The 26,913-nt window shown below is 43.4% G+C and overlaps 3 protein-coding genes across 9 annotated transcripts in view; 2 read left to right on the top strand and 1 right to left on the bottom strand.

Annotated features, from left to right (window-relative positions):
- LOC117205911 overlaps positions 1-9,644 on the top strand; it is a 33,981-nt gene extending 24,337 nt beyond the window's left edge. For all 3 annotated transcript variants that reach the window (XM_033444751.1, XM_033444752.1, XM_033444753.1), the window contains 3 exons: positions 6,804-6,975; positions 7,136-7,193; positions 7,722-9,644. In XM_033444751.1, coding sequence (XP_033300642.1) covers positions 6,804-6,975; positions 7,136-7,193; positions 7,722-8,408 — 917 coding nt within the window. In that variant the 3' untranslated portion in view covers positions 8,409-9,644. The remainder of the gene's footprint in view (positions 1-6,803; positions 6,976-7,135; positions 7,194-7,721) is intronic.
- A 652-nt stretch (positions 9,645-10,296) lies between these two features.
- Positions 10,297-14,217, top strand: LOC117205910 (myotubularin-related protein 2). 5 transcript variants are annotated; one of them, XM_033444746.1, is made up of 10 exons: positions 10,297-10,752; positions 11,225-11,441; positions 11,529-11,636; positions 11,915-12,367; positions 12,431-12,878; positions 12,961-13,136; positions 13,203-13,310; positions 13,395-13,579; positions 13,650-13,854; positions 13,938-14,217. In XM_033444746.1, the coding sequence occupies exons 2-10, from the start codon at positions 11,316-11,318 to the stop codon at positions 14,088-14,090; spliced, it is 1,962 nt and encodes a 653-aa protein (XP_033300637.1). In that variant the 5' UTR covers positions 10,297-10,752; positions 11,225-11,315; the 3' UTR covers positions 14,091-14,217. The 5 variants fall into 5 exon arrangements, with proteins under 5 accessions (XP_033300637.1, XP_033300636.1, XP_033300639.1 ...); XM_033444745.1 differs by having other exon boundaries at positions 11,281-11,441; positions 13,938-14,214; XM_033444748.1 differs by lacking the exon at positions 11,529-11,636 and having other exon boundaries at positions 11,281-11,441; positions 13,938-14,214.
- Positions 14,152-26,913, bottom strand: part of LOC117205905 — a 67,635-nt gene continuing 54,873 nt past the window's right edge. The window contains exons 10-22 of the mRNA XM_033444739.1: positions 18,667-19,014; positions 17,930-18,174; positions 17,504-17,697; positions 16,618-16,742; positions 16,268-16,510; positions 15,949-16,156; positions 15,704-15,869; positions 15,533-15,612; positions 15,356-15,451; positions 15,121-15,250; positions 14,861-15,035; positions 14,638-14,780; positions 14,152-14,557 (exon numbers count right to left, since the gene is read on the bottom strand). Coding sequence (XP_033300630.1) covers positions 14,432-14,557; positions 14,638-14,780; positions 14,861-15,035; positions 15,121-15,250; positions 15,356-15,451; positions 15,533-15,612; positions 15,704-15,869; positions 15,949-16,156; positions 16,268-16,510; positions 16,618-16,742; positions 17,504-17,697; positions 17,930-18,174; positions 18,667-19,014 — 2,279 coding nt within the window. The 3' untranslated portion in view covers positions 14,152-14,431. The remainder of the gene's footprint in view (positions 14,558-14,637; positions 14,781-14,860; positions 15,036-15,120; positions 15,251-15,355; positions 15,452-15,532; positions 15,613-15,703; positions 15,870-15,948; positions 16,157-16,267; positions 16,511-16,617; positions 16,743-17,503; positions 17,698-17,929; positions 18,175-18,666; positions 19,015-26,913) is intronic.

The following is a 26,913-nucleotide window of genomic DNA, read 5'->3' as shown; positions in this document are numbered from 1 at the left end:
ATTGGGTTTCATGTTTGTATAAAGATGCGTCGTTGTAAGAGACGCGTCTGTAAGAGAAAGACACCTTTCGGACAACCTAATAGTATCTGAAAGACTTAGAAATAGCCTTCGCGACAAAGCTACATCGGCTGTACAGGCGTTTAGAACTCTGGTAGAAGAGATAAATCACGCAACTTGAATTTCTATTATCGCTGGCTTATCCAATCGCATCGCTCGTGGGTGTTGCGTTCGATTCTGAAAATCTACGTTACTGATAGTCGTAACCCGTTTCGATTGCGTTAACAACCGATTAATCAGCTCTTAAGCAACTCGATTAAAAACGTTCCTGTACTCCTTTTCTTCTTTCTATCGTTCTTACTGGTTGGAAGAGTCGTCTGTAAAAGTGAACGCCGCGTTTAAGAAGCAGCTTGGCTGAACGCGCGTAAGTGCCAGCTGAACTTTCCGGCGCCCCTACTTTTATGGACAGGATAGAGTTCGTTTGCGTATAGCATATTTTACGACGATCCGTATATATTACGTTGTTTGTTGATTAAACCTGAAATATTCTCTGCTCGACTTCGCACGCTAAATCTTGCATACATCGAAGGATGCGTGAAATTTATGCATTCAGGCTATCGCAAAACTGAAACTTTGACTATCCGAAAAATTCCATTGGTTTCGTACGTAAGCGTTTCTTAGAGAAGTGAAAGCTAAATTTTATGATAGCGCGGAAAATAAGATCTTCGTCAAATTGTACGCGTTCGCGACACCGTAAGGTTTCGAGTCCAATTATCCGGCAAAAAGGAGAGAAAAAATTCTAGCGGTTTAAATATCTTTCGAAGATTCAAAGTATCGTAGTAACGTCGAGAATCGAATTTGGCTAAGATGCAGAGGCCAGACGTTCCGAGCACGTGTATAACGAGTCTGTTATCAATCCGTATTACGATCCTTTTGCTTTTCACGTCGACCAGATTCCACGACTGGTCGACTTTGCGCGCCACGTCGCGTCGCGTTCGTGTCCTCGACATATTTATCGTGCTACAGAAACCACTCGCGACGCTGAGGAAAGAGATGACGCCGATCGCTGGAATTCACGATAAGCCTCGTTTCTTACGTCGACAAGGTAATCGGTGAATTACGAGACCTATTATAAAGTTCGTCCGTTGCCGAGGTCTTTGATCTCCGGTGATTTCCGGTCTTTCTTGGTCGCTCTTTATCGTACGCTTTTCAAGGACGCGTATCTTTGGTAAAATAACGTCTTCGACGCTCCTATTCTCTCGGCCAAGACACAAAGACGTCTTACGCTTTAATTTATTTCATCGATGGTTTTACAACAACTTGACTCAAGATTTATAACGAGATCTTTATTTCACAGACGTGGTTTTTAGACGTGTATCGCGGGGATAAAAAAAAAGGCAATGCAAATGGCACGAAGAACGCGAGGTCGCGTTGGAAATAAACCGTGTTACAGGTATCTTCTTGATATTCTCAAAGGATAAAGATTTACAAGGCAAACTTGGCGAGTTTCTTAATGATCGTACGGCGAAATTTCGCGAACATCGCCAAGCGAATGCAGCGAGTCGCGACCGAAATATCAAACGCGTATACCTGGCCAACGTGCACGTTTCTCTGGAGTTTTCATAAATTTTATAATTGTCGGGTCACGCGAAGCTGCACGATTTATCGCGATGAATCCTACGATCTAATGTCATCGCCCTGCGGTCTACGTATGTCTATCGAACGTGCACGCTATGCGCGCTTTTCGCGTGATAAAGCCGACAAGAAGACGAATGAGAGATTTTCGGTCGTTCGAACGATAATAATCATCGTTTCCGCTGCTATAGGTCACGAACTCCTTATCGACAATCGAATCGAACAAAGAATATTTCCTTGTCTCTGTACGGAGTAATAGCCCAGTTACTCGCGCTTTGACGCGAACAGCGTCGAAATTTCTATCAGAGTCACAAAATTTCCCAATCGTACGGAACGCTCTACGAAAGAAACCAAAGGAAACGCCAACGCGAGTTCTCGGAACGTACGCGTGATGCGACATTCTATCGCGGCGATTCGAAGATTAAGAGTAACGCAGGTAGATAGGACAGGTGAAAAGAGCGATGGTCGCGAGAGAACGACCGTTCGACGCTCGTTCTCGCGTCATGGATTTATTTTCACTTTTCGCACGTCTCTCTACCAAATTGCCGCTTGGACTCGGTGCCGCGGGGGCGTTTTATGGAATTTTAGAATTTTGCTCCGCCTGATCGGACGTACGTCGACCTTCGGCGCGGTGCCAGCTCGAAACCCGAACTCCACTCGGATTCGAACCGAATGAATGAAAGTCGTTGCCGTCGATTGATTTTTTGTTACCGTCACCCGGCCGGGACGTTTGAAATATTCCCGATGCGTCTACAGACGTCGTTGAATCCTAGCAACCGACCGGTTTCTCGGCCTTTCCAACTCGCAAATGCAAATACGATTTCATCGTGGGATTATTCGAAGCTTTCTCGCGAGATACGTTCTAACTCTATTTTTAGCTTCGCATATTTTTCTCTAGCATATTGATTCTGCTATATTTAAGCGTTTGAAATTAAACGGCCATTCTCGCGAACTGCAGACGAATCTCTTTTACTCGAAAGGAATCTGACTTTTTATCCTGCGCAGGTTGCGGTCGTAAGAAATTCCTGATAGATCGTCGTTGTATTCTCGTCGATCTCTCTCTCTCTCTCTCTTTCTCTTTCGTTCTCTGACCGAGATATCGAAACGTCTCGCATTCATAGAAATCATATCCAAGATGTACGCGAGGACAGTTCTCCGTCAAAACAAGCTTTACGCTGCGCTCGTTCGGAAACTTTTATAACAAGGTTTTGCGATGTATCTGTAATCATGATCTCCGCAAGGTTAACGAGTCGAGTTATTTTTGCGATATCGTCGCGACGTTCAGGATTATCGTCGCAGGAATTCAGCGTAGGATCGATAATTCTACGGACGAACGCGAAGTCGTAACTGACATCCTTATCGACGAAGCGTCACGTGTATTTGATCGCGAGCTATGTACATTCCTAGAAAAGCCTCTTGGTTCGTTCGACGAGGCTTCCAACATCGCGAGCCGCAATTACGTACGAGGCACGGCATCGTAACCAGCGATGTCTACGGTCGCTGGAAAATACGCTTTTTAGATTTAGGATTCTCTTATTCCCTGTATGGGTTCTCGGAAGCATGAGCGTTACACGCGTAACAAGTAAGTAAACAGATCACACGAGGTTAGATAATGGTATTAAAGCTTTAACAGGATTATGTGGTAGCACGATCGTATAACGAAGATTTATGGTAATACCAACGACGAACAACAAATCGACGGGTTAACGCGTACACGCGTTCGTCACGTGTTCGAATTTATCCGCCATAAATTTCTTATCGTCCGGTTTCATGTAATTCGAACGTTGGCTAGAAAGATATTTCGATGCTCGAACGCACAGCAATTTCCATCGTGCGACGTTCTTTCGTGTTCGTGCCGCGAGGTTTCGGCCAACGAGGAACGAAACAAAATTCGCACGCAGCGCGAGTCGTGTAATAGGCGGGGTTCGATCGCAAACAACCAGCCGACAGTTTTCCTCCTCTCGTTGTTTTCCCTTCGTCGGTTTCCTATTTCTCGATAGCAGTCACTCCCGTGGTTTCACGGAGTTTCGTTTAATCCGCGAGAGAAGAACGCTTCGAGCCCAGCTGCGTCGATTTTCACTCTATCGTCCAATAGATGCCCCTCGTCGCTGCTATCTTAAAACAGGATACGAATTTGTATCGGTAGCTAACCTCGGCTCTTCGCTGACCACTTGTTAGTCGAAATTAACTGATACCACGGTCTTCTATATTTGGAGCGAGGAACCTGCACAAGCCGAAATTCATTGAACCGTCAAGGTTCAACCAACCACCTCTCTCGAGCGATATCCTTTGGCAAAATTTCCTCCACGTATTTCAAGACTCGCTGAGTATGTATACATTGTGGAAAGAATAATAAACGACGTTCGAGACGATTCGAAGCGGCAGAGGTCTTTATATTTCGCAGATGCATACGATTTTTTACAAACTACCTAAGCTGGTCAAGTTAATTTCAAGTGTTCGCTGACGCTACGTATGCAAAATACGATCATACACCGCCATAAGTTACAATTTAGTCGACTATTTCGATATCTCGTATAGATGCTAAATCTATTTATGCAAGATATATAGCGTATCCGTTTAGAGTGCGCGCCATTGTAAAGATCTAGTTAGACCGCCGCTAATAAATCGAGGGAAATTCGTGCGTTAAGAAGTTGATCGATAATTCTAAATCTTTTCGTAATTCTTGCAACGAGCACCGTTTTGCGTTATAAAATTTTCACGCTTCTCTGATAATTCAGGAGAATCGGATCGTTTAAAAAACCTGACGCTGTTGTACGTATCTCTCGTATAATTGTTTGCATCGTCGCACACGGTGAGCACCTTTCTTTCTTAAAGAATATCACGGGTAAAGAGTCAAAGGTGGTACACGGGTGAACACATGGATGGGTCGTAGAGGTTGACGCGTGGGTATCGTCAAAGTATCGCGAAACAACCGTCGAATATGCGATCGGATAATCGCGATAGGCGCGTGCTTTCAGCCTGACGATGACGACGATAACGGCGAGCGCAGTCAGCCGAGGACCCACCTACTGACCTACACACGTGCAAAGAGAGCGCCACTGCTCGTCCGTGGCTCTCTGCGTGTCTCGGGTTTATTTGCGTTTCATTGTAATCCGAGTTCATTCTCCTTTTGCTCTGTTTCGCGCCCCGTCTCTGGTCGCCTCGCGTGCCAATGAATGGACCACATGTGCAAGCGCGCGTGCGTGTGCGTGCCGATCGCCTTCGCGAGACGATCCGTCATCCGTTTCCGCTTACGATACTCGCTTTACAATTCAAAATAACGATCGCCGCTAAACCGGGTCGAAACTCGCCCCGATTCGCCGATGGTCGATCGAGTTCCGGAGAGCAGACATTTGGCGCTCCTCCGTCGATCGTCGAATTCAATGTCGACGAGAGCGTTCGTACAATCGGCTCGCTATAATAATAATACGAAGAATCTCTTTTTGTCGGATAGATCGGCGCCGAACTCGCTCCTTGGCGCCAATAGCCTTATCTCGCCTTGTTTTCGTTGTTTTATCTACGCGCGTTGAGTAACTCGCATGTTATGCCGAGTACACGAGATATTTAGTACACCGAGGCTGCCACTCTAAGGTCAAGTTTCCGCGGATCGATGCTCGCTGTTCTGTCGTTTATACGATAATGCGCGGTTAATTGAGCGGGATGCCTGGAACCAGTTAATTTACTCGGAAAGCTTAACGCGAACCAAATTTGATGGTTCGCGTCGAGTTATCGACGGACACGCAACGAGAGAGGCATCGAACGAGACTCCATTTATTTGAACGAAATTTTAGTCGGTGTTGAATCAAATAAACTTCTGGCGCATGAATTCGTTTACCTAAACGCGGCCTCCCATTGCGTGAACTCTAATTGTACAAACTATTTGTCTTCCGACAAATTACGCGGTAACGAAGCGTCGGACGATCTAACGGTCTGGAGCAGTAATTTTCTAATTAACCGCGTTCCATTTTTCAAGCTTTCCAGCCAAGCTTCGAAAAGCTGTTACCACTCCGTTATTGAAACGTAATTCGTGAATGTATCGCGCTGCCTCCCCATATACGTATGTGTGTCGCTGAAAGCCGCACCGAGAGGCGTAACGGGTTGATGCGCGTCACTTACTTTTCAGCTGTTCATTTATAACTGACGGCCAGGTCTATTTTAATCGAATATTCCGTTTGGACCGATTCCCAATCGCGACAGCCCTTAAGAGTGTCAAGCCTGCCCGAGATAAGATTAAACGTGTTTACGAGCGCAATCTTGACCCTTGCACTTCGTTCGCATCTTTTATATGCGTTTCATGTCGTTTCTTTTTCAACGCCCCGCTCTGCGTAGATTCGAGAAATAGTCTCGCTTTAGCGTCGTACCGTTTTCATTTGGCACTGGTTTCTCCCCATTATTGGCCCATTACGCGACATTCCATCTCTCCTTCTGCTTTTTCTAGCATTTCCTTTTCCTTCCCTTCGTTTCCTTTCTCTACGTTCTTACGCGCTTGTTCGCGGTAGAAAAAGGCACGGCAAGCGGCTCGATACGGTTCCTTCGACTCGCACTTTAAACGATAATTTCGCCCTCGCGTGTTTAACAGACAGCTTCTCTCCTCTATCGTTTCTATCGTTTCGCATCGAATACGTGGCTAGTTTCTCGCCTGCTTTTACCGCGATGCCCCGAACAGATGACACGAGCTATTCGATGGAATCGGATAGCAGACACGACGCGACTACCGTTTCAAACAGAATTTCTAACGTACGTTATGCTACGCATAAGTTATATTATGGTCGAAGTGTTCTCAATAAGAGCCTGTTCATTTTGACAAAAGGCTTCCTTCCACCCGCGTTAAACAACTAAAGAGAAACGAAAGTTACAGGCAGCTTTGATGGTTCTGCAGAGGGTTAACAGTCTGACGAGCGAGTTTACGATTTTCTCCGGAGTGGAAAAGAAAAATAGAAACTCCGAGGCGAACTTTATATCGGCGACTTTTCGTTATCGCTATGTCGGCGATTCTTTGAGCATATGGTAACAGAGTTGATAATTCGCTGCTTTTTTCTGAATTTTGCTTGCGTTAGAGAAGATAAGAATTGCGATCGTAACGAGATTTTTCAAACTTATACTACGTTACGTTAGGTTTCAGGGTCTTTGTGAATTTGAAGTTTATCGTTTTTACGATTCGCATGTTGCAGGTTCTGCATCTGTGGAACAGAAAAATGGTAACGGTAGCACGAAGAACAACAAAACGAATAACAATGGGGTCGAGGTGAACAGAAACGAGGAACAAAATGGTTCTGGCGAGGTCAAGAGCCAAGCCAAGAAGAAGCCGAACGCACCTGGGAGCGGTCCTCTGTTGCAACAAGCGTACGTTTCGATAGATTCGCCCGTATATACTCCAATTTCTGTCGATCGCGTAATATATTATTCGTGTACTTGCTAAATTGTCGCTACAAACGAAACATATAGTATCGTTTTAAAATGACCGCGGAATAACTTACGAATTAATCATTTTTCAACTTTACAGAGAGATATCCACCAGCCAACTCGACTTCTTCAAGATGCTTGACGAGAAAATCGAGAATGTAAGTTGCTCCTTCGAGAGTTCTAACATTGCGCAACGCTCGAATATACTTTTCGTCGGCTGGTTTTTATGTAACGTCCAAAAAAAAAAAAAAAAAGAGAAAATGCACGACGCGATGAAAATTTCGACTTAAAAAACGATCAGGATCAGCCTGAAATTACACGGTGTATTCCCTATCGTGTCGATACATACGTATTGGAATCAGGGCACGTAGAGTAAACGTTCCCTTAAGGCTTCGTAGACCTTGCGGTGACCTCGTCGCAATAATAATATTAATTCGTGTGCCGCGTTGGTCAGTCCGTCGAATGTTTTATCGATCGTGGCATACGAATTTGTTCGGTATTTCATCGGCTGTATATTTAATGCTCATGCGTTTGCCTCGAAGATGCTCGTTCCTTCTCGCTTGATTCCTTTTCGTGTACTGGTTGCTCCTGATGATCCTAACGTGATCCTGATTTCTAGAACTGAGACTGAGATATGGTTCTCGTGTAATTGTATCCTGTATAATATTATGCGTTTATATTTTCAGGGACCAGATTACGACGAAAGTTTGGACACGACAGCCAGAGCTGAACGAGTGTCCAATCTTCTTCGTCAATGGGAACTAGCGAGCGTAACCTGGTCGAGTGTGTCCGATCTGAACAACGCGTCCCCGTCCGCGATGAAGAACCGTGGCTCAGGGTTGAACGCGTCCCGGCAGAGTCTAAGCGCGAAAGACAGAGAAGGAATGAGGAATATAGTCGGCGGTAGACCGGAGAGCGCACCTATTTACATGAGAAACGCGAATCGCGTAGACGGTCTCCAAGATACTCACTGCCCATCGCCAAGTATGCCGAGGCACGTGTTAGAGTCGATCACCCAGAGTCCGACCCAGAGCTTAAAAAATGTCACGCCGCCTGGATCCTCTCCAACCGGTCTGCGTTATCCCGATAGTTATAAGGAATGCAACGCTAATCAGACATCCGCGAAGACCGTGAAGGTTCATTACGGTGCTCAGAATCCTGTGAACGGAGAATACGTGACGCAACAGGCGCTCTATCGCGAACAGTATTTGCAACAAACCGGGATAATCACGGTACCTTCGCAATATTCGGCCGGTTCGCCTGGTGGTAATGTCCTCAGGAACAATCCATACGTGCAACAATATCAGATCAGCAACCCGCAACACTTCACCACGTCGAGGAAACGAGGCTTCAACGCCGCCCAAATGACGTGACCGGACTGGCAGTACACTACCAGATAAGACTGACACAACACACACACCTACACAGACACACTTTGCGAATCAAGAGAGAAAACGACGAGCAGGACTCTACGAGGATCTCTCGGGTTCTTCGTCGAGATGACTTTATTCGCCTGAATAGTAGAGGAGAGAGAGCCCGTCGAGGCTGGAGACTGACCAACAGACGGAGAAGATACCACGGATGTTTCTCTGCATGTTCCTAAAGATATCGTACACATTTTTTCGTTGCCATTGGCGGATGTTCAGCAAACAGCAACCACCCAACAGACAAAACACGAGTGCAAAATACTTCGGTATTGGCCTAAATCATTCTGCGATCCATTTAAAGAAGAAAACAAACAAGATATAGCACCGTCTCCGCGTAAAATCTACAGTCTACAAAATTCTTCTCTATAAGTGCCAAAATGCTACTATACATGTAATAAGCAATCTAAATGTCATGAGAAAAATTGTGAGAGGGAGTGAGAGAGTGAGAGAGAGAGAGAGAGAGAGAGAGAGAGAGAGAGAGAGAGAGAGAGACATTATCCGTTGAACCAATACTCCGTTCTTTGTAATTCATGTAAATGAAACTTTTTCGATGTATATACAATATATATATGTATATTATATATGTGTACATTATATGTATATATATACATATATATATATATTTTCGTTTATCTTGTTTCTTTTTTTTTTTTATCGGTAGCATGTCTACGTACCATTGGTAAATGTAAATTTCTATAAGGGAAAAAGAGAAACAAAATGAAAAAAAAAAAATATAGAAGAATAACACGCGCGATCGCGAATTTCGCTATAGCGTTTTGTATAATTGTGTATTAGCAACGTATTCCGAGATATATATACTTCGCATATACGTGTGTATGCATTTATGTATGTATCTGAGCTGACAGGAGAAAAGCAGAATATAGAAAATGGGAGGAGCAGCAGATGTAGGGTCTTACTTGTACCGTGTATAGATTCATTGTATGTATTGTATGGATACATTTAACTTACCGTGATGATTGTATATTTATATGTTGACCATGTTTAAAGTTAACGATATATATAGTTGATGATGAGAGTTTTATATTTCATGTTACAAATATGCTCTATATTGTGAAATACACTTAATCGAAATCGCTGCATCACCGTCGAACACTGACAACTATATTTTGTTCCGTTGAGCAATTTTTTTTTTTTTATAAATAAATTCGTAATTTTCCCCAATAATTAACGTAGAACCTATTCGAAAGATTTTGATATCATTTGAGAAAACCCAGAATATATATTTTACTAATTAAGTATACCTAAACGGATCAAGGCTGTCGCTTAAATATTACGCGACTTTGAACGCTTCTTACGCAAAAACTTTACAAACTTATCGTCAAAATAAGGGGGAAGAGGGAAGAAGGATGAAGTTATATGCGTTGATCGATATATATAAATTCTTGTATAAAATGCAATCTACGATTTTTAACTCCTCTAAGGAGAGTGGCAAGCAGTTTACGTACAGTTCGATTAAACATCCGACTAACAAGATTTAATTATCCAGAAATATCTATGCTACGATACGAATCTAGATGCATTTATTTTGCAGCATGTAATTTTAATCTGATTTCAGCATCCATTTAAAAAAATCAAATTTAAGCGATAAGCGTGCATACAAATTTTAATTATGTAGTTCGTCGATCGTAGCCTAAAGTTTATGGTTTGACGTAATATCTTTTTCTTTTTAATTTGGCTGTCTTGTACGGGAAAGGTATCGTAAAAGTAATGTCCGAATGTTAAATTGAAGTGCATTTAAATTGTAATTGAATTTAAATTTAAACAAATTCAAATGTTCAAATTTTCATTCGAGTGCTTTGTAATGTAATTTCTTTTTTTGGCTTTGTGAATCAAACAGTACCTTTCGAAAGCACTTTTGATCGCGATTTAATCCGGGAACAATTTCGTGTGGAATCAATATATTTTATGTACCTTCGTAAGTATAGTAATTAGTGGATAGCGCGTAAAGTATGTACATCGGGTTGATATTGGAAAATACAAAATAAGAAGCTTACTTTTCTTTATTGTATCGCACTTTCAGGCGTTTTAGAAAGAATTTACCATGTTTTAGCCATAGCCGATAATATCGGCCACGACTTGGCTGATAATGTTGTGTCATCAGCGCTAAAGTGAGCGTAGTGCGAAGTATATTAAGTACGTCAGTCCTGCGCTTTTCTATATAAAAACATATTTCAGTTTCCAAACTGAAGTGAAGTATATCTGTCAAACACGAGTTACACTGAAAGGATCGAGCATAATAGAATACTTCGTACAATACGTTATGAACGAGGTTAGTGTTTTGGGGGATTACTGTTTATATATAAACAATAGTGAGATCAGTGTATCCTGTTATGTATAAAAATTATAATTATAACCCTTCTGGGTGTGGCATAAAATATAGAAAATTTTGTTTACATCAGTGTTAGAATTTATTTTGTATTTAAAATTTACGTTCTACGTAAATACTCAAATGTTATCTCTGTGCAATTATGTTTAGAGAAATTTATATTTACAGTGACTCGAGCGATAAGGTTTTCAGGATTTTGAGGTTAAGTGATTTGGACGAAGATGTGTGACTCTAGTGTTCCTTATACATTATATTTTGTCTTATAAATGTTGTACGATTTATTATTTGATTACTATCGCAGCAAGTACTTTTTCTAAATATTTATTATTTAATTTGTTGATGTAAACAAAAATTTTAAACAAACGATTTAATACCTTATAAATATGTAATAAAATTTAATACTTTGTCTTTGAAGGTGTCATTTTAAAAAAAAATGTAGTAAGTGGAATTATGTAATGAATATTTTACCAGATGTGAAAATATAAGAAACTGTACAAGTTGGAAATATGGAGAAGAGAGGTAGCGCCGAGCTTTTGAATATCGAGCAAAACAATTCTAAAAATGCCAGCTCCGATTCCCTCAATTCAGATAGCAAGAGTAGCTCTCTTAATTCTAAGATGGGTCAAGAATCGGTAATATACTTTGGTTTAATCAATAGTACAGGTTTTTAAATTAGACTTAATTATATCCAACTGTATGCAAGCATTGAACTTCTCTAGGAAAGCTGGGATAAAGCGTCACATTCCAAAAGTTTTTCCTCAAGCTCTACTTCGACAGATAATAATATTGTCTCTGCTTTAGAAGCTAGAAAAGACAATCAAGTAAAAGTGAGTTCTATATAGATGATTAGAGTTAATGTAGCTTCCTAATTTCTCGAGCATTTACATGTTATCAGAATTTGTTTTTTTTTTCCAGACAATATGTTTTTGATTTCATTCGTTTGGTACGTTTCATCTCTTGTTGAGAAATTCTGTTTCGTCACTTTTACTTTTTCAGTATATATATATATATATATATATATTACATACATACCTAGCTAAAGTAGCAGATGTTCGTTTAATTATTTAACGTTTGCCCTGTCAACATATTTGTTCTTCTTTTACAGAATTTATCCGGTGGTGAAACAGGTCCACCTCTTTTAAACGGAGAGCGTGTACAAGGCATTGCTCACGAAGTAACTTACGTATGTCCTTACTCAGGGCCAGTCAGAGGAATTCTTAGCATTACAAATTACAAGCTTCATTTTCGGAGTGTAGACCGCGAGACACCTTACGTAGTCGAGGTACCACTAGGGGTTGTTAGTAGAATAGAGAAAGTCGGTGGCGCTTCTAGCAAAGGCGAAAACTCCTATGGCATCGAAGTGTTCTGTAAAGACATGCGAAATCTTAGATTCGCTCACAAGCAAGAGAATCATTCCAGGAGAGATGTTTTTGAGAAACTTCAACAGTATTCGTTTCCTCTGTCTCATAAATTACCTCTTTTCGCGTTCGAATATTCCGAGACGTTTCCTGAAAATGGATGGAACGTTTACGAGCCTATAGCCGAATTAAAACGAATGGTAAAGATTGTTATGACGTTAATTAATAACCAGGAGACGTATTGACGTCACGATTATTTTCAGGGTGTAAACAACGATATGTGGAAGATATCGAAAATCAACGATACGTATTCAGTGTGCGATAGTTATCCAGTCGTATGGGCAGTACCTGCGGCAGCAACCGACGAAGATTTACAAGCATCGGCAGCCTTTCGAAGTAGAGGAAGGCTCCCGGTATTATCGTGGATCCATCCAGAGAGTCAGGCAACGATAACTCGTTGCGCTCAACCGTTGGTAGGCGTTGGTGGCAAGCGTAGTCGCGAGGACGAACGATACGTTCAGCTAATAATGGATGCCAATGCGCAAAGTCACAAACTTTTTATTATGGACGCTAGACCAATGCCTAACGCAGTTGCGAACAAAGCTAAAGGTGGTGGTTACGAGAGCGAGGACGCTTATCAAAATGCAGAGCTCGTATTTCTTGATATTCACAATATACATGTAATGAGAGAGAGCCTGAGAAAGTTAAAAGGTAGATATATAATTTTAGTCGCTAATAATTTTATTAAGTTGACAATAAGAAATTATTATCGATATTAGCGATTATCATTTAGAATTATGCTTTCCAACGATTGACGAGGCCAGATGGCTATCAGGAATAGAATCTACCGTTTGGTTGAAACATATAAAATATGTACTTGCGGGAGCGCTACGAATTGTAGATAAAGTTGAAAATCATAAAACTTCGGTACTAGTGCACTGTTCGGACGGTTGGGATAGAACAGCACAGGTAATTAAGAAACAACGAAGTGCGCTTAAAACTTAATGTATTCTTAATATTTATAACTTTTTACAGCTCACGGCTCTCGCCATGTTAATGTTAGATCCGTATTACAGAACCATCAAAGGTTTTGAAGTGCTTATAGAAAAGGAATGGCTAAGTTTTGGTCATAAATTTCAGCAGGTATGCGACGATGCATACGTAGTTAAATTAGGTATCACGCACGTCGAAGTGAAAATGATATACAATTCTAATAATGTATTTTAGAGGATCGGTCATGGTGTCGAACATCATAGCGACGCGGATAGATCTCCAGTATTTTTACAGTTTATGGACTGTGTGTGGCAAATAAGTCGACAGTTTCCCAATGCATTCGAGTTTAACGAACACTTTCTAATCACTATACTCGATCATTTATACTCTTGTAGATTTGGCACATTTCTATTTAGCAGGTATGCGAAATATTTTCCGTAAAGCCGTTGTGTGTCTGTTATAACTATCCGTTTATAAATACGTCTACAGCGAACGCGAACGAGTTCACGAACAAGTGAAACAAAAAACTGTCTCGTTATGGTCGTATACGAATAGTCAGTTATCCTTGTATCAAAATCCTTTGTACTGGGCTGCTCCTAATTACCAGCTCGTTCTAATGCCAATCGCTAGTATGAGGTATATCAAGCCGTGGAAAAGTCTGTATTGTAGATGGAATCCCAGTATGCGACAGCAGGTATGTAAAACGTCCTAGCGATTTAATTTCCATAGGTGAACTTAAATCATCGGTTACGCGTTCTTTTCACCGTGTTCTCGAAGGATCCTGTTTATCAACGAACAAGAGAACTACTAGTCTTGAAGGAACAACTGGAAAAGCAACTGGAGGAAGGTCGTCGCGAACAGGCTAGTCGAGCAAATCGTTCAATGACGTCGCCGGCACCACCTAGGATACATTCGCCGGTTCACTCATAGCACGGCAAAGATTCTTTCTCATTCTTCAGTGATCTGTAGTTATTTGTATATGAGCTTCGTCTTTTCGCTCGAATCATATCGCTATGTACAAAATGCTCGTTGATAAAGAAGAACGTTTACAACTTTTGCGCAAATGATTCTATAAATTAATTCGCCTTCCCAGGTATTACGAAATAGTAAATAAAGTTACGAATGTTTTCTGAAACGATGAATTATTGCATCGAACCGGGACAACATCGTGATAAAGTGGAATGTTTGGAAGTTTCGTGTGTGTATGCGTGTGAGACTTCGTTCCATTAGTTTATCGATCAAAGGACTCGGAGACATTTATTAGTGTGCACTCATTTCTTTCTTCCTTGTGGATTATTGTGTAATCGAAGGAGCAATATAAACGGCACTTCTCCTACTGCGGATATCAGAATCGAAAGGATAAAAGTACAGATAACCATTGCAAGGGACAAAGCACCCTGAAAGAGGAGAAAACGTTATTAGGCCATATTAAAATTACGCCGGAATTGTTCGAACGAAATTATTCCATTATACTTACAATCACGATTTCATCGGCGATAAAGGGATAAACACGTATCGAATGTAACGAAAGTATAAGAATAGGATTTATGAGATAGGCACAGTAGGTTAATCTACTCAAAGGAACGAAAAAATTTAGCGACAAGAATTTCCTCACCATACCTGCAAGCGTAAAAAAATATTGCGATACAAACGTAGTATGTTCAGCGAAGAGAAGACGATTTAAAGAAACGTGGATTTACCGGCGTGATTCGTCGCGCACGTAACTATGAGCCAGGCAATGCCCATGGCCCAGCCTGCTCTACTCAAGCCTATATAAAGGACGGATATGCTCAAGGGCATGTCTCTGATCACCGTGCCGAATAGAATCACAGAATTACATAAAATAGCCAATGTCGAACCAATGATCAAGCTTCTCTGAAACATAGATTCGATCGTGTGGTTTAACGATGCGCGGAAATGTACGTATAACGAAGAAACTGGTAGAAACGGAATATGTTACTTTTGATAAATCCACTTTGTAATTCCACTTTGTAAGAAGTTGGCACGTGATCATTCCTATGAGATACGGCGGTATTCTGATCCAAGGCCGTACATAAAGGTACGTCAACGTCCTATATTGTTCGTCCAATCTAGGAAAGTAAATATATGTATAATGTACATGTTCTATGCATTGCCTATGGTAGATAAAGTTGGAAACATTTTGTATTATTTTTCTTTATTATTTTTCTGCTTACGAAGGTTGGTAATCGAGAGTGTACGCTATGTAAAGGCTTGATCCTATGGACGAGAGCAGCGTAACACCGCCTATTCCCAGGGCGATATTGTAATGTCTGAAAATAACCTTCGATTAAGTTTATCGATCGGATAAAACTAGACGGCGAACGATTAGAAATAGCAAATTATAAGCTCACGTGACGGATAACATTAGGAGAACACTGCCAAATATGAAGAACTGCATATCATTGGGTAGGTACCAACTCCAGGTCAGGCACTGAAAGTATTACTTTTTCTGAAATGATTCTTTTCTAGTAACGCAAACGACGTTTATCGTCTAGTAAATTATCGAGTATAATCACACGTACTAACTCGTCCCAATTGTAGAAGTTGTTGATGTAGAGTATATTGGTCCACCAATATTTCGAGCATTTCGAACTCGGTTGCTCAAAAGGAAGAACTAACGAGACCCGATCATGCCAGGCAAAATTCAGTATCACGATCAATATAACGATGAAATATGCAGGCGTAATCCTTCGAAGTAACGTTCGTTTCATTATCGTTGAAATTTCGTCGATCGAATCAGATGCGCATCTATAACACTATACCATACCTGACGTATCGTTTCACGAGCATTCTAATAAGTTGACTCGTCCTTGCTGTAATAGGCGGAATTCTCTTGTCTTTTTCTCGTTGCTTCAGAAATATATGCGTTAACAGAAAGCCACTTATGAAGAAATACGTGTCCACGGAATACGTCGCGTTGCTTAGGATTTGCGCGGGCATAGTATCGGTTATCGTATAGAGAACGACTTTGTTACCTGTGTAGGCGATTCGTTTCGTCAAAAAGAAAGAAAGAAAAGGTGAAAAAGATGGGAAATCGAATGGGATCGGATCGGCGAAATTAAAATCGATTAAAATTCATCTCTTACTCATTGTGTGAAGCGAGTAGAAGACGGAGTGCGCCGTAATAATCCATACCATTCCCAAGAATTTCAGGCCGTGGAACATGCGCGTATTATCTTCGCTGTTCTCGCGATGAAATATTTGCTGTATATTGGAAGCAAGCGAAAAACAGAGAAGATACTGGAAGAGACGACTCTGCTGCTTCGACTCTGAGAGTACCGGTTCTTCGTGATCGGTATCGCATTTCTCTTCTGCTTCGCTCTTCAATTCTGTTCACAGTTGATCGTACGTTACGTGAATTGGTTACTCGAGCGTTTTGTTTTTATTATTAATTACGCGTTAAATAGTACCAAGCGTCGATGCGCGTATCGCTTACCGCTCGTATTGTTATTTTCAAAGGTAAGAAATTCCTTTTTCCTGTGTTCTTTTGCCCGTCGGTATACGAACAAATCGTACAGCGTGGCTGCTATCGCGATAGCAACTAACAATAGCAAAAATCCCCTGTAATCAAAGTTTTAAAGTTTCAAAGTTTTAAAGTAAAGGGCAGTGCGTGCGACTGGGATCGTTCGAATCGCCGCGCAAGTAACGATTCGAACGAAAAACGTTTCAAAGGAAAGTCGAACGGTTTCAGAGGGAGACGTGATTCGACGCGGGTAGCCTTTTTCCTAACGAACAAATTTCTACGCGAAAAAGCATCAACGTACGATGTTAAACGAATCGACGATTCGTCGAATGTATTTGAAATCAACGAGTGAGATACACGACGCGAATATTCGAAATATCAACTTTGCCTCGTACAAAAAGAAGAGCATTTGTCGAGTTTCGTAGAGAAAGAAGAAAGCGGCTTTTGTTTCTTAAGCGATTGCTATAGCCATTATCACGTATCGACTCTTTAGAACATTCCGCTTAAGAAAACATTGGGGTTCGATACCGACAAAGTCAACAATCCCGAAGATATTTCCGACTTTGGCGCGTCGAAAACTTTTCAATCGATTACTCTTTAACGAAAAATATACGACAAATCCTTCGAATACTTTTACCTCGACGATCGTCGACGCGGAGCGTTTGAAAGAGTCGATACGCGCGAAATAATACACAGGCGGTTCTACTCGAGAGAAGAAATTTGACCTTCGTCCGTCCTCTACGAAAAAAAAACGCTAATCGCGTGAAATTAGGTTTCACCTCGAAAGCGTTCGAGCTTCGTCCGAAACATTTTCCATCGCGTTAGTTAGGCGTTCGTTGTACGTTCGAAATTTACATACATGATGGAGATCATCTTCGCAGAGAGCAGCCATTGACGATCGTTCACCAAATCGTTGACTTCGATCAATTTGAAGCCAGTGGAAAAAAGTTTTCCGATCAAAAGAGTTTCGTCGTGGAACACTTTATCCAGCATCGTGGCTACATCGCGTTTGCTGCAGGATGCCGGCAAACAAAGTCCAAGCGTGATCATGTTCTAAAAAAGCGTAATCTCTGAAATCTGTGAAATGTGCGAAACGCGCGATAGCCCGTTACGACGATAAAAGCTCGTAGAACGTATGTAAATGTCCGGTGGATTATTTTAACGGGGCGAACGTAAACGATCGCCGGTACGGCAACGCGCGTTGCGCGTACTCCGTACTCCGATCGTCGCAGCTATAGATTCGAGCTATAGATAGATACAAACTGTAAGATATCCACGTGCTTACTTCCTTTTCCGTTTCTATATGATATTGCACGGTGCTATTGTGCCACATACGTCCAACAAAGAAACGAAGGTGAAAAGGTGGAAACTCCTCGTTCGGATTCCGGTATATCGAATTGTTCTTTCGTGTTTTCTCCGAGAGAGGTAGCGTGGTATTTTCAGAGAGCATATAGCAACCTTTTTGATCTCCTAACCAAAGATTATTTCCATAGAGAAATCCTCTGGGTGGCACGCCACTGGTGTCCATCGCTTGAAAAATACATGATACGATAATCGGGCCGGCTCGTGCTACGCTTGGCGATAAGAGAACGGGAAACGGCGGTAAAATCGAGCGCATGGTTCGGCGTTTCGCGTTTAAACGCGGCCAGTTGCATCTGATCGGACGGGGAAAAGGGGAACAAGAGCGATCACGATCGCCGCTTTTACGCGCTCCGACCTAAGAAACTAGTTTCTTGTGCAACGCGCGAAGAAAGTCTCGGGATCGGGGGTTGGCTGGACAAAAAATTACGCATCTGACACAATCGCCGCGTAATGCGATGTAACTCGATGTAATCACGCCGAGAAGAATTCTCGCGGTTGCGCAACCCTTGTTTTTATTGTTACCGAGTCGAATTTTCCGCGGTGTTAACGCATTCCATGCATGCGAACAACAGAAACGACGCGTTACGAAACAGAGCGGCGAACGTGATATACGACGATGGCGATTTTGTTACACGGAAATATCTTAAAAGTTCTGTTAACCTCTCAGACCCCAAGTTACTCGTTCGTCCACCGCGTTACGAAATTCTTCTATCTCCGTCCGACATCTGCTGGAATTCAGAAGATCGATGTTCTCCATAATCGCGTACACTGGAAGTATCTGCCTCATGGTGACCGGGTCTTGCGCGGTCGCTCGGACGGACGCGCAAAAGGTCGTTAATAAGAACGAAAAGTAGAGGAAGAAGAAGAGGAAGGAGCACGAGGAAATTTTGCCACGCTCCATGCTTCGCGACGTAATTTTTACACTTGGATTATCGAAATTCACTGTCGAGAAAAATCGGCGATCGCGCGAACCAGCATTATTTTCTTCGTGGCGACGAAGTCGAGTTGCTGCGGTCTCGATACTACGTTCGAATCGACGATACGACACAGGGTTGTACGCGACTCGCTCGTTGAACGAAGCTCGAGAGAATCAACGACGTTGGACGAGATCGCGGCGAGACAACGCGTTTCCAGCAAGGAACACACGATTTATTTGCATGAGAGCACCGACCATGGAGATACGACGAACGGGAAAGGACTGCCGTACAGGAGGAGTAATCACAGAATCCAAATGGAAAGCAAGCCGTCCTCGTGGTCTGCATCGTCATCGTTGTTGGCTTTGAAGTCACACCAGCACACCCCCCACCCTACTACGCGTTTTGTCTCCACCAGCTATTATCCCTAGGACGTACCGACGAATCCTCGTTGCAAATGTTCCATCTACCTGCGATATTTTTCTGTCCGTTCTCCTTTATCGGTACCGCCTTTTTCCTCTTCTCGCCTCGTGCTTCCTTAGGGTCACGGACGAGGGGAGCGTTTTCGTCGAATTAATTTTCAAAATCGGTCGATTTATTTAAAAATTCTCCGCTCGACTCGTACGAGCTCGCCGACGTCACGCCGCGCACCTCCTTCTTCGTTCAGTCGCCTCTAATTTGTCGAAATACTACCTGTTCGCTGTGTTCCACGCATCGTCGGAGACGGTCGACGAGCTCGTTCGTCACTGGCAACTCCGTCGGCGGTACGACGAATCGAGATCGCGAATCGGCGAGTACGCGACTCGACGAAAAAGGAGTCAAAACCTCGGCAGATACGTGGTACGACTGGTTTTCTAATGCCAGCGGGTCGCCTACGCGAGTTGCGAGCATCGCACGATACGCGGTTGCTCCGCTTTTCGGTTTATGTCGCTTCGTCGAACGGACGCGGGTACGCGTAACCGCGATAGAATCTCCGAATCGGACGAGCGAGCTTCTTCGTTCTTTCGCCTGTCCCGCGCCCTGCCCATCGCGGTTCGTTTTCTTTCAAAAACTTTCACTCTCGGTCTCGGGCGCGCGTTTAACGCTCCTTCCACGAGATTTTACGTTCGCCGGTTGCGCGCAATTAGCATTCTTATTTTATTGGCGCGATTAGGTAAAGTCTCGGTCGGCTCGTTACTTCATCGAATTTCGCCGCAACGTAGCACGCGCCTACAAATTTATCCGACTCCGATAGGGAACAGAATTCGTCCTCGGCGGACCACCGTTTCTCGCGTTTGCGCTCGCTCGTTCCGAAGCCGAATGTTGAAACAGCCATGAAAAAATTACTCGCGCACGATGACTTTTGTTTGATTAACAAGATCGTATTGTCTTCGGAGCGTCGAGTGCGCGTTTAAGATCGTTCAAATTCCTCGTCGTCCTCTCTGTTTTCGACGAACATCGCTCCGAGAGGTTTCGTTGAAATTCGACTTTGAAAGTCCAGTCGACTTTTCCTCTTTTTCTCCCGTCCTCCTTCTCCTCCTCTTCCTCCTGCTCCTCCTGCTCCTCCTGCTCCTCCTGCTCCTGCTCCTGCTGCTCCAGCGAAAAATATCGCCAGTCTTTGACATTTTTCGTACGCCTCGAATTCATGATTAACGACGCATATATTATGAAAATAATACTTGGCTGTCTTGTCTTCGTTTCCGTGTCTTTACGTAATCGACGCTCGTACGTGCAAAATATTTCTATTTAATACGATTTTTTTTTTTGGGGGGGGGGGCGAAAACACTAATCCCGAGCGTTTAGTTATCGTGACTGTTGGCGCAAAAATTATTTCTTGACCGAACACATCGACGAACACGAGCAGATTGCGTACATCGTGTTTGCGCGATATATCGTCGATTTCGAACGTAGCACGACCTGGTCGTGGAAAAACTCGACGATTCGTCCGATTTTTCGCCCAATTGTTCGCCTTTTCACTTTCATTTGCTATTTTTGTTATTATTTCGACCGAACGAATTCTTGCGATTTCTACGAGTGGCGATCGATCCGCCAGATAGAAGCGCTTTCGCTTTCGACTCCACGTAAAACGAATACGAACTCGTTAAAAACTTGCTTCTCGCAAGAACAAACGTTTCTGCAAAATTTGCCCAAATTAAAGACAAAATATAACGAAGGAGAGAAACAATGTAATAAGACGAAAATAACGCAAGGTTATAAAGGAACGTGGGCTGCAAATCGCTGTAAAAATAAGCGAATATAATGGAGGTTATAAATCGACGCGAATAACAGTCGAGTCAAAAAACAGGAATCCTGTCAAACCGCAAAATTTTTATAAATTAACGATCGCGATGAGTCGCTGGAAGCGTCGTCGACGTAACTGGAAAAAAGATCAACCTTGTGCGGGACATCGTTGACGTAGTTGCGCGTTGCTGGGACGCGATGGATGGAGAAGCTTTTGTCGGTTCGGAAGAAGCGTGAATCGACGTGAATCGACGCGACGACGTAAATGTCACGTTTCCGCCTCGCCGACCGCTCGTTTCATACGATTTTTTTCTTTTTACGAATCATTAACGTAAAAAAAAAAAAAAGTAACGATCGTCGCTTCTGTGTCGAACGCGAGGTTGTAACATCGTCGTACGTAACAACGCGATCTTAATTATCCGTTTTTGTATCTGGAACGCGATCCGTCGATGACACGGATCGTTGGCGAGTTTCGTTTTCCTTCGAACGGCCACTCCCTTTTGCCGTCTTCGCGAAAACACGAAAGTTTATGTAATGGTCCCGACCATTTGGAGTATAGAGACCCGATCCGCCGGCCAAATCCACCTAACGTGGCTACACCTTTTCTCGAGGAGAGGAACGAATAATGTCAAGGATACGCGTAAGATAGCGACGAATCGCGCTTTCGCAAGTTATTCGTGGAATATCGGCAGAAAAGGATCTCGCTTTGCCTGTAATCGATTCAACGACGACGATAATAACGAACGACGATCAACGCGTTGCTCGCGTTTCTCCTAACAGGTACAAGAGGCGAGAACGACAACACGCGGTAAAGACGGACGAACGTTTCGTCGATCGGCGATTTCGCGACAAGGCTGATCGACGTTCGATCGAGCATGGCAGAACACCGAGCGTCTCGCTTCTTTGGTCCATGTACGGCTGCGGCGAAACGTTTTTCGTTGCACCTTGAAACCTCGAGACAGCTCGAAGCGATCGCGAACCGGCGTGTCGACCTCTTTTCCCTTAATTCGTCGAGCAAAAACCACAATAGCCGTGCAGCGCGAACCTCGCGTTCCAAGTAAACACGATGTATCGTTCGATGTGCCGCAAACACGTTTAACATAAATTAATTTATGTGCGTCACAGGAGGAAAAAGTTTAGCGAATATACGCGTTCGTAACTCGTTCACGACGATCGCGAATCGAGCCATCGTGCGAAACGGTTAATTTTAGATTTCGTGTAGAACGCGGCGGGATGTGATCGAAGCGGCAGAGAAATTCTTTCGCTATCGCGTTCGCCGTGCGAGAGTCGACGCGGCGGGATTATAGCCCGAAGCACAACGTAACCCTTTTTTCCAAGCCGTCCTTCTGCTTCTCGTTCCTTCGCGCAAAAAGGTTATCCGCGCTCCTCGCTTTTCTCTTTCTCGCAATTTCAAGCAACGATAGACGCGCGTCGTTCGATCGCGTGCGCCGATGCTTAGAATTTCTTGCACGCGTGTATGTCCAATCGGCAGTTGCGAATCGACTTTTCGACCTCTGCGCGTCTGCCACGCGAATCTATGAATTACGCGAACCGGTACTGGCTACGTACCAGCAGCAGGGTACGTGCGCGGTAGTTTCAGCAAGTAACGCGTCTTTGCGATACCGCATTGTGCAAACTGTTTACGCGATAATCGCGCTATTCTATTCTCTTCTCTCTTAATTTTGGCTACGAGCGAGCTATAGATGGATCGTTTATCCGCGACCTCTTCCGATAACCATAGATCGTTCGCGCGGTGCTTTTTATACGCGAGCTTCGACGACGTCCACTTCCAACTCCGATTTCCTCGCTTCCGTTCGTCTTGCGTATAAAGATGCTCGCATCGGAACATCAACGTCGAAACGAACTTACGATGCAACCTCGTATCGTTGGCGAATAGGAGTTGCGCGGTAGTATGCACGTACGTAGCGAGTTTTTGTTAGGAGAATGGCACGCGATAAATCGTTTCCAATGTTTTTGGATTGCGACGCGCAACGATTACACGTCCGCTTCGTGCAACAACATTCTGCTTGCAAAATTTGCCCTCTCCTTTTGCCAAGCAATATTCGCAATGAAATTCCCACGGATCAAATCGAGATGCAACGGCCTCTTAAACTTTGGACCGATCGCCTGAAATTATGTCGCGAAATTATGTCGCGAAAGAGAGGAGCACAGGGTACCGTATACCAGGTGTATCAAAAAATTAAATAATCGTACTGGCAGATTGACAAAAACTATCAGCAGCAGATACGTACGCCGATAGGATAGTACGTAACCGATCTTGGCAAAGTTTCGGATAGAATTTCGATAGATCGGGTTAAAAGAGTGGCGATCGCGTGAAAACTCGACCGACGTTTAGACTTTGACTTTAACTTTTCAGCTGTCGCCGTGTTCCATGTTGGAAATATAATCGACGACGATGCCGCAAAAACAGAGCGTTTTTTTCGCCGCACGGATTAAGAGAAATGGAACTAATCGATATTAATTTGCATTAACGATGCGACGAACGTTGGAAGGTTGTTGTAAAAAAAATCACCCATTTGCATTTCCGTTCGTGATGCAACTACGCTACGCAAACAAACGTAAATTTTAAATACTATCGTCATTACTTTAACATTTACTCGAACAACGAAACTATTTATTTTGCGTTATTGACCGTTATCGGCGATTCTCGAGACGTACGTACGAAGAGTACACGAAAAATGGAAAAAAAGAAAAAAATCTGGAAACGTCGAGTTTCAGCGTTTCTCGGGAAACGAACGTTTATTTTTCGTTATCGCGCGACGTTACAATTTCGTATTTTCCCTCGTATCCGGATAAAACGTAATTTTACTCCAAGTACATTCGGTATGGCGCGTGAAACGCCGAGAGCGTTACACAGCGCGTACAGAAGCGACACGAGAGGACGTTACACTCAAAATTCGTTCGCGTTCTTCTCCTCTTTCTCCCGTCAACGATAGGTCGATTCGCACGCCGAATGCGATTTTTCCGACAAACGCCTCGCTTGCGCTTATATATCGCAAATGTATCGATCGCGAGTCGCGTTCGATACAAGCAGCCTCTGTCGGTCGGAGCGTAGAAAGAGAGGAAAAAGTTTCGATAAAGTAAACGCCTGGGACATGAGATTTTATCTCTTTTATCTCGCCGTATTTATCCATCTGCGAGATGTTAATACGCAGCTTTCGGTACCGTACATCGAGTTCCCGTCGTACACGCGTTACCGATACGATCGTCGTCGTCGTCGTCGTCGTCGACCGTTCAACAGCCCGTTGATGTCTACGAATCCCTACGAAGATCGAACGTCGGAGACGCAAAATGGATCGTTGCGACTTTCGTCGCTCTTTCGTTGTTCGCGACTTTCGTTGTTCGTGGCGATTAAACGTCTCGCGGTGCGGCAACCGGATTATTATCGCGCCATTGACCCGATCCAGATCGAAAGGTAATACCGATGGATCGCCGGTTACGCGTATAGGAAAAAGTAGTCGAATACGTCGAGTGGGACACCCTATAGATATGGAAACCGATATCGGCGTTGCGTCATGGTCGCTGCTCGACGGTCGACCACCATACAGCGAGAACATTCGTATAGGCAAAGGTCCGTACAGACGGTTTTTTATCGATATCTCGAAAATTGATAAATCTCGGAAACTAGAATTTAGGTGGAGTTCGGCGATATTTCGCGACGACGAACGAACGCTAGAAATCGATGCCGCGTTCGCGACGTTTCTACAAAGGTAACGAGTACTCGGGACAGTGATCGGGAATGGTGCAAAGGAGAAGTCGCGCGTTTTTTGAGGAATGCGCGACGTCGTTATTAATACTCGTAACACCAGTTGCACAATATTCGTAACGCGCGATAAAAACGGCAATTTCGCGTTTCAGTCGGGTGTACGAAAAAATGTCGCTCGCAAAGGACGATTGCTTTCTAACCTAATTTTTATTTACACGCTATCGCGGAACACCTTAGCGACCAACGCGTCTTTCAGTACGGTGGTTGGAAAATCCTCTCGCGTTTTTCTTTAGTCCTCGGTATGCTCACGCGGGATGCTCACCCTCCGAGAAGAGATATAACCTCTTTGACAGCAAAGTAATAACGTTTCAAACTTTCGTGCGGTGATACGCAGCGACGTGGGGGGGCAGAGGACAAATTAAATTCGTCATCGAGTCGGTAAGCAAGAACGGGCGAGTCAAACGAGAAAACTAGGCTGTACGATAAACAACCTTTATCGTTCGTAGCTTCGCATTTTTAACGATATAAAAATGAAATCGTAATTTTAACCTAACATATAAAAATATATATATATATTTTTTTTTCGTGCACACGAACGAAAAGAGTTAACGACGATTGGCACAAAAAAAACTGGTTATAGATCATCGATATATGTAGCTCGAAATCAGTAATTCAAATTATTACGAAACGCGTTCTGGCAACAGCATCGTTGCAAGAGCCAACGATGCAGTCGACGTATTTTTTTTTCCTTTCGTTTTTCATATCTCGCTGCGCGATTCGTCCCTGGAGACACGTCGTCGACGCACGACAGCGAAATAACAAGATCGGAAGCGAATTACGAAGAATATATCGAAAATCGAACGTCGTAGCAGGATCGGAGAGACGAAAGAATCACGACGTAGCGTAGAAAGTAGATAAATCCGCGAGAAAACGTGGATCGGTTGGATCTAAAATGCGAAAAAAGAAGGACGAGCAAGCCTTTCACGAATACAGCCAGTTGTTTCTTCGTGTCGCATCCTATTACGTTCGGTGGTACGGATCCACGTTTGTTTTCATTTAGACGTAACAGAAGCGAGTTACGTTGTGAAAGCGTTCGCATAACGCTCGGAGTAAAACGAGCGCCGGTATGTACGAACGGATGTTAAGTCAGAGCCGTGGATCTGTCCACGGCGGAGAAAGTAAGCCGTTTCCTCTTCCTGGTTCGCGTGCATCGATTTTTCCTCGATACGTTCATTGATAATCCGCGACAACGACACCGGCGTCAAATTTCGTTCCGTTTGTTCCTTTCTTCTTTTCGTTTGATCGCCGCCTTGTTTCGTCCAAATTTCCTAAGGGAAAACGTGCAAGCCGAAATACGCGCGCGATTCGCTCAAAGTTACCTCGAACCTCGAGCAACGGAACGTGTCGCTTTCGTCGCGTCTTTCCGTGTAACGTTGTCCGACCCACGAACGATATAACCTAACGAACACGAAGATGGTACCCCAGATGGCTACTGGGGGTAGCCACCTACGCGATAATCAAACAGCCAAAAAATTCCACCGAATGTCCAAATCGGACAAATTGCGAATGTAAACAACTAAATAAAAAAAAAAAAAAAAACCGTTGTCCGATCGACGAGAACAGACTGAACGCGCCGCGTGGTCCGGATTAATCGATGGACGCTCTTCGTTAAATCTTCGTACCATCGCCTTGAATCTTTCCCGTCTCGCCATTTACGAGTCTACCGGTCGATCCGATGGAACCGTGTCTAATGGCACGCGTTGTTTTTACGCGTATACGGCCGAAGCCTCGGGCGATATGGCAAAGTTAGTCTATCGGGAAAACGGTGCATCCCGTAACTATGGAGAACCATGACGCGCGGACGATGACAGAGAAAGTGATTGGGGATAAAACAACACAGATATCTTCTGATTTTCAATGTATTATTATCAGCACATGATAGTTTCGCATCCATCTCACAAAGTAAGAATCGGACAAAACGTCAACAATCATAAATAAGAAACAAAAAAAAAAAAAAAAAAAAAGAGAGAAACGGACGTTACAGGC

Source organism: Bombus bifarius, unplaced genomic scaffold (assembly GCF_011952205.1).
Source record: "Bombus bifarius isolate JDL3187 unplaced genomic scaffold, Bbif_JDL3187 scf7180000007996, whole genome shotgun sequence".
In the NCBI taxonomy this organism is placed as follows: domain Eukaryota; kingdom Metazoa; phylum Arthropoda; class Insecta; order Hymenoptera; family Apidae; genus Bombus; species Bombus bifarius.
The sequence above is the reverse complement of the archived record's forward strand: the minus strand, read 5'-3'. Positions and strand labels throughout refer to the sequence as shown.